This window comes from Typha latifolia, chromosome 5, assembly GCF_019914945.1.
Source record: "Typha latifolia isolate L0001 chromosome 5, TyphaL0001v2, whole genome shotgun sequence".
Classification (NCBI taxonomy): domain Eukaryota; kingdom Viridiplantae; phylum Streptophyta; class Magnoliopsida; order Poales; family Typhaceae; genus Typha; species Typha latifolia.
Window position 1 is genome coordinate 3,564,785 of NC_133090.1, and position 7,603 is coordinate 3,572,387.

Sequence of the window (7,603 nt, forward strand, 5' to 3'; positions counted from 1 at the left end):
GGTACTCTACTACTATGATCTATCGTCCATTTTGGGGGGATCTATATCATATGAGTATGGATGTTGGATCGTAGGCCTAGTGTCAAGTGTGATGAGTGAATATATTGGGGGTAGAAAAAATTAACATGCACAATAGGCAAAACCATGCTAACTAATATATTTGTATGTATTATTGTAATAATAGTGATGTGATATTTATTCATGCACTTATCATGGTGGGTTTACTTATATATTTTTTATTCTGCTAGAGATAGTTATCACTTGTTGGACATTAGGCTCATCAATTTGATATATAATACAAATTTATTTCAATTGTGGCGGAAGCGTGATTTACTTTAAAAAAGCACTAAGACTCTTTTATTATTATTTTTTTCTTTTTTTCTGATGTGAAAGTAAATTTTCATTTGTGGTAGGCAACAACTAATGAAAAAATGATTAATTACACCTAAACCTACTTAACTATACTAGTTTTTATGAATACCTCTTGAACTTTTTTAGTTACAATTTCTCCCTTAGCGTGTTAGAGATTCTCAACGAGAATTTTCCACGGATGCTTCTAGCTATGGTCTTCTAGGCCATTAGAAATGAAAATCTTGATGGCTACAGCAACCCAATTCAGTCATCTACGTTGCGTCCTTTTCCATGATCCTTAGCCTCAAGGGCCACAATTTGTCAGCGCAACCTTGTCTGAGTTGCCTTCGCCGCCTCCTTCCACATAGCCAGTATGTTCGATTGAACTCACAACACAAAAGTTTTCTCATGAGCTAATTGTTTTCGTTTAGAGAGAAAAGGGAGGTTAAGTTATTGAGAGTAATCACATATTTTTACTATTTTAATTTATTTTTATTTAAAAATTAATAATATGATATATTTAGGGGTTTAATATTATTGAGCATATTTCATCACTGTCGTTTGATTAAAAAAAGTTCACGAGAGATTGTGAAAACTGAGTATAGTTCAAATGTGCGGATGTAATTAACCCAAAAACAAATGAAGCTCCCGGTGAGAAGTAATTACCTTTTTCAGATTCAATGTTGATCTTAGTTAAAACCATCAAAACTCCAATATTTGTCTTGAGATTAAATTAAGTATCGCATAAATGAGGTTGACATAATGGAATCAACTTTGGAGATCAAACAATCTTCATAGACGAGGAAGTCAGCATAAACAAATGTTCAAATCTTGTGATGTGATCTCATGAGGAATTCAGCATAAAGTGGCAATCCAGGTTTTTAGCCTTGATGCAATGAAGATAAGATTGTTTATTTGCTGGCATTCTAATTGTACTATGTAAGTTTTAGAAGAGAGCAACAGCCTTCATTAGATGTAGCCTGTTTTATGATAAAAAAAAAAGTTTCTATAAATCTCATTTGCCATTCATTAATTCTCACAGAATTTAATACAATAGTAAAAGCTTGCAGAATAGTTCTAATTGGGATAATATAAAACATCAGTAGTTGTTTTCTTTGTAAGGTTAGGATACGACTGGACAAGCTTCATATAAATGAATAGCAGTTCTTTCCTGTTGCTATTCTTGTGCTTCCCATAATGAATTTTATCAACATTTGGTGGGATTCATTTGTCTTTATCATTTGGTGTCTACAACTAACTAACGCAATAAATTAACCAACTTTAGTAGAGTTAGTAGGTACCATTTCTTAGAATCAAGAATGTCATAAGATCAACTCCAACCTCAAATAATTATTATAGAGAAAATTATTTAGTGGCTTGGTGATTTGGTTTAACGGTTCGGCTCAACAAATGGCTCAGGGTGTGGTTAGCTTAAAAAAGAAGCTCGGCAGTACGATGGCTTGGAACAGATATCGACGACGTTTAGTTCGAAGCAATTATTTAACGGCACACTTAATATAGTGTGATGGCTTGGAACATATATTAACGACGTTTAGTTTGGATTTTAACGAACGCACTTTCTATAAATAAAAAGGTAATAAGTAGATTTTCTCCGTGGGAGGGGAATACTAAGCTAAATGTGACTTCCAATCAATCTTTAAAATCGTTTCGATGGAAGTGAAAGCTGCTTCTATCCTCCATGGGCTAAATTTGTTTTTATTTTAAGACTCTTTGTTGCAACTTTAAACTCTTTTCTGTAACTCTATTTTCTTGGTTATCTTAATTGGAGTTTTACCCTCTATTTTTTGAAAAAAAAACTCATCAGTTGTTTTCCAATGGGGATTAAGTTGACCTACTTCACTATTCAAGCCAAATCTGTTGAACTATGACATGTACGATGAATCTATGGATGAAGGAATAATTTCTTTTGAGAGAAATAAAAAGAAATGAGAACATTAATTGGCGTTATAATTGATCCATGACATTTTTTTCTTTTGAAATGGAACATATGCTGGACTAAATTTTTGTAAGCATGATGGATGAATGTGAAAAGATCCCACCAAGCCAAATATACTACTACCAAGTTTCAGGTTGTTCCTCTACATCGTCGTCGACTTCGATAATGTCGCGGACTTAGATTGTGTCGCCGTCTTCCGCGTTGTCGCCGACTTCGGTTGTGTCGCCGACTTTCGATTTAGAAGTCCTGTACGCCTTAGACTTCGAGGAGCGAGCCAAGCTGCAAAGGGAGCTCTCGCTGCTCCGAATGGCGACTCTAATCTCCTCCAACTTGCCCTCTCTCTCCTCTACCCTCCTCTCCCCACTTCGTTTCAATCCAATTTCCTTGAAAAATTCCACCTTTTTCTCTTCTTCCCCAATCTGGAGTCGTAAGACGGTGGCAATTGCTGTCTGCTGCTCCGTCTCCTCTGCTTCCGATTCAATTCCCTCCAATTACGGCGGCTGGGACGATTTGGAGCTCGTGGATTCCTTCAACAGTTTGGGAAAGCTCGATCCAGTAAGTAGCTTCTTGGTTTCTATCGGCATTCGCGACGGCAAGCACGGTCTCTTGTTCCTTCTAGGGTTTCTATCCGCTTTGGCGGTGTCTAGGGTTAGGGTCTCCACGATGGCTGTCTTGCCTGTAGCAGTTTTGGTTTTTGTTGCTGGATTTACAGCAGGAATGGCTAAGGAGGGAATTGGTAGTAATGGCAGTGGATTTATGGATTCTGACAAGAAATTGAAGGAGTTGAGGACTATTCTGAATGAGATGGATGTGAAGATTACCTACTTGAGGAATGGACTGGAGGGAATGGTAAATTTCGATCACTTTGAGAAGAGCAAAATTAAAAAATTTGTGGAGTTTGCCGACTATGTGAGGATGAAACTTGGGTATGCCTCAAAAATTGTGGGTGACTCAAATTCGGGTGATGCTTTGGATGAAATTGTGGTGTCTGGTCGTGAAGGAGGAAAGAAATCAAAACAAAAATTGAATTGGAAGAGTGAAGAAATCGGAGAGGTTGCGTATGATCTCGTTAAATATTTGGGAGGCATAATTCAAGAAAACTTCGCTGAGTTGGGATCACCACAGAGAAAAGACACAATAAAGGAAGAAGTTGGAGTACAGACAGGCTTGATGAAGGAAGAGAGTGTAGTTTCTGGCAATGCAATAGTTGAACAAGCTGCAGGGAATGGGAATGATAGAACTTCTAATCCTTTACCTGTTGAATCATTGAAAAGCTCTAATGCAGAATCATCTGGAAATTTGGGTGTAAATGCACCTGATAATGTGAAGACTGGTAAAGCAATTGCAGATAGTACTCGAAGTGGAGTGAATGAGAAATCGTCAAGGTCTAGAGATAGTAGGTACATTGATGATATGCTTTTGTATGATGGGGAGATTAGGAATCAGAACACAAGTTTTCACTACATGAGAAAGCAAGGAAGCTCGGAGAGAATGGTTTTCAAGCATAAATTTGGGCACACAATGCAGAATGGTGCTCATGATTTTGCTGATAGTGGTAATAATCTAAGAAGAACAAAAGCTGCAAAAGGCATGGATTTCTTTAAGGAGTCTGAGGAATCATCATTATTAGAACAGACCCTTGAAATACAGAATAGATCGTACTTAGAGTTTCATGGAAATTCTATGAACACACTGAAGATTGAACAGAAGGGTGCCACCAATTTTGATGGCATGAAAGTGAAAAGGAAAGATCAGTTTGGTGAGCAAACCGTACATGATAATCTTAAGGAAGAAAGTAACATGTCATCATCTTCAACAGTTTCAGGTGATGAGGAATTTAATCGAAATGTGAAGGAGGCATCAGAATTGTTAAGGAGGGCGGGGGATTGCATGATAAGTAAAGCTGATGAAGGAAAAGCAGATGCCCTACTTCACAAGTCTGCCAGACTGCTTTCCACAGCTGTAGCTCTGAAACCCACAAGCTTACTAGCTATAGGTCAGTTGGGAAATACTTATCTACTTCATGGAGAGCTTAAGTTGAAGATAAGTCGCGAGTTAAGAACTCTTTTATCACGAAGGGATGCACATCTGGAAGTGAAAGAACATGATTTACGTTTCAAGAAAATGGATAGAAGAATCCTAAGCAGAGACAATCTTTCAACTGCACTTATTGATGTGTGTGAAGAATGTGAAGAACTTCTAGTTGAGGCAGGAAGAAAGTACAGAATGGCCCTGTCAATTGATAGGAATGACGTCAAGGCCCTCTATAACTGGGGCCTTGCGCTCTCCTTTCGTGCACAGTTAATTGCAGATATTGGACCGGTAAGAAGTAATATCAGTTTTATGGAGCTATGCTTATTCAATATTCTGAACAATCTGTACCTCATGTTCAAGCCATCTATTTGAGTGATAAAAGTGTAGGTGTTGATAATAAACCTAGCATTTAAGTTGATTAAAACTTAAAAAGTAAGAAGTAGATTGATTAGCTTAAACATCTTTACTCCATAAAAATTGATGTTTTAACCAAACCATCCGAACTACTTAATAGGATTTTGAGAGCTTAATTCGTTCAGCAAAGTTGTCACCTGTGTTAAAAAAGTAATTTAGTGGCTCGTAGGTGTCATCTGATATGAATGCTGAATTTCTCATATACGATATCTTGTTTCAAAGCCGTAGGATATCTTCTCCCATGACCAGTAAATGTCTTTTCATCTCTCCTTCTCTCTTGTGTGTTTAATCAGTGAAACTTCATAATTGTAGAATTGTGAAATGAAGATTAAAAAGAGGTACAAAAGAAGGGCATCCTAGTGGTGCACGAGTCCTAGCAATGGGGTTTGGAGAAGCCAAAATATACATAGTCTTACTGCAATTGCTAGAGAAATTGTTTGCTTGTTTACTACCTGTTACACCAGGATGCATGGTGACATCTTGTACCTACACCAAATGGGATAATCATAAAAAGAGGGTCCTACTTATAAATAATTTTCTTGGCGAACATCTTACTGTAATTACAACAATTTTTAAAGCAGATTTTTTATCTTGTTCCTATAAAGATCCTATGTCCGGCTCTTCTGAATTAAGCTTCTTTAAGAATTATCAGATTCTGTGAACATTTTTTATACTCATTTTACATGTTTGGGTTTAGTACTTTCTTGTTCATCTACATGGATTTGCATTTGATTAGGTTTTCCTTTTTCACCTTCTTACAAATGAAAGCTGTGCAAAACTATCTCAAGTGTTCATTTCATTCATTGAAATTAAATGCAGGAAGCAGCCCTCGACGCGGACAAGGTGTATATGGCAGCAATCGATAAATTTGATGCTATGTTGTCCAGAAATAATTCTTATGCACCAGAAGGTATTTTTTTGGTGGTCGGCATCACCTTCTGATTTGCTGACAAACTAAATGTGACAATTGATCATGAATTAGGTCCCAGATACAACACTATTGTAACTAGAGCCTCGATTCTTCAATTGTACATGCAAAATATTAGATATGCTCATACATCTAGAGGTTAAGGATATCTAACAGGAAGCTTACTGAGCTTCAGCCTTACAGAGAAAGATGCATGTTAACAAGCTCCAAACAGCAAGTAATATAGTCTGCAGAACATATGGTCAAGACTTTATGTCTGTCTTGGAAATTATTTTAGGAGTTATTGAAGTCAAAATGGCTGCTGCATCTTTTTTCTTAACCCTTGTATAACCCTTTCTTTGACTAATGTTCGGTTAATAGAGTTTAAGCCCTAGTTTTCTGATGTTGTTAATTGGAGCTCATTAAGAGTATTCTATCATGACAAACGCAGGCATTCAAACTATAAGCTGAGTCGTAAACTGTATATATTTAAAGACAATGCTTCCAATTATTTTATTGACTGACAGATTATCCGTCCACTGCATTATTTTTTTGCACATATCATTGTACTTTTTTCTAGTGATATTCATTTCGGGAATTTACTGCTACAATTTGAAATTTGTAAAACTACTTTCTGACTTGAGTAATATGCAGCTCTATATAGATGGGGCATCGCATTGCAGCGGCGATCTCGTCTACGTTCCCCTAATAACAAGGAGAAGATAAAGCTTCTGCAGCAGGCCAAAAGTCTCTTTGAAGATGTACTATATATGGAAACAGATAATCAGATGGTAAGAGAGGCTTTATCTTCATGCTTGGTGGAGCTCAACTATAATGGGCTCTGGTGATGACTGCTGCAAGTTTCGAGGCGCCACATCATGTTATCTGAGATATGGGTATTCAAAGAAGTATTATAGTTACTCTATTCATGAATCCCAAAAACCAAGAGGAGCAAATCGCTCTAATCTAGAACAGTATGGTTGATTCCATCAATCCTTGCTGCTGGCAGGCAAAAATGATCTATATAGCCAATAGCTGAAGGGGTTTGTTCTGCCACACAGGCTGGTCTTGATTCATTCAGTTACAACTACAAGGGATGAACATATATTGGTAGTTATGGTTTTCGTTTCTTTTTTCCAAAGGTACCATGTTCATCGTTGAAGATACACAATTATGAATTACATGGCTATTCGAAGAATTAGACCTTCTATGCTTACCTTCCATTGTAATTTGGATATTGATAAGAGGGAAAAATAAATCAGCTGAAGGCAAATATAGAACAGGATTATTTTCATATCCATGTCCATTGGCAGGATTATTTTCATATCCATGTCCATTGGCTGCTCGGCATGGCATTTGTTGCAGTATATTGAAAAGTTTTCAGATTTAATTGCTGATCTGAAACTTCTGTTTTTCGGACCTCTTCTGAAAGGAAATAAGATATGGTATGTTTCGTTATTAAAAAGTGCGGAAAGTGAAAAAAAAAATGTGAGTTTAGAATTGAGAGCTTTTTATTTATTATTTAGTTGTGGAAAGAGAAAAACTAAAAGTAAGAACTCACTTTTTAGTTGAATAATAAAAAGTGGCCAACTCTCTCAAGATATAAAGATACTAAGGTGTCATCAAATTTTAGCTAATATAATAAGCTGTCTAATTTAGATTTCAAACTGTGTGTTTCGTTAAACTATTGTTTCAAACTAAACACCGTCGAGACTTGCTCCAAGTCGTCGTGCGGCTAAGCTACTCCTCTAAGTCAACTATATTATCGAGTCCTCCAAGTCAACTACACTATCGAGTCGTTGAGCCAAGTTATTAAACCATCAAATATTTTTTTAATAATAATTATTTGAAGTTAAAATTAATCTTATAATCTCCTTTGTCACAAAGAAGGGTACATACAATTAGTTAGTTCATACTTGTAGTTAGATGGCTGATTGCAA

General features: G+C 36.5%; 1 protein-coding gene across 1 annotated transcript; it reads left to right on the plus strand.

The window, feature by feature from the left end:
• The first annotated feature begins 2,458 nt into the window (after positions 1-2,458).
• On the plus strand, positions 2,459-6,957 carry LOC140789786 (uncharacterized). Its single transcript, XM_073139621.1, has 3 exons — positions 2,459-4,630; positions 5,576-5,666; positions 6,318-6,957. Exons 1-3 carry the CDS (start codon positions 2,615-2,617, stop codon positions 6,509-6,511), a joined length of 2,301 nt encoding a protein of 766 aa, XP_072995722.1. The 5' UTR covers positions 2,459-2,614; the 3' UTR covers positions 6,512-6,957.
• The last annotated feature ends 646 nt before the right edge of the window (positions 6,958-7,603 follow it).

What these genes read in the sequence shown, in the direction of transcription:
- LOC140789786 (XM_073139621.1), top strand. Translation starts at nt 2,615, where the DNA reads ATGGCGACTCTAATCTCCTCCAACTTGCCCTCTCTCTCCTCTACCCTC. An exon ending in TAATTGCAGATATTGGACCG is followed by an intron (nt 4,631 to 5,575) that starts GTAAGAAGTAAT and finishes AATTAAATGCAG; the next exon opens with GAAGCAGCCCTCGACGCGGA. An exon ending in TAATTCTTATGCACCAGAAG is followed by an intron (nt 5,667 to 6,317) that starts GTATTTTTTTGG and finishes AGTAATATGCAG; the next exon opens with CTCTATATAGATGGGGCATC.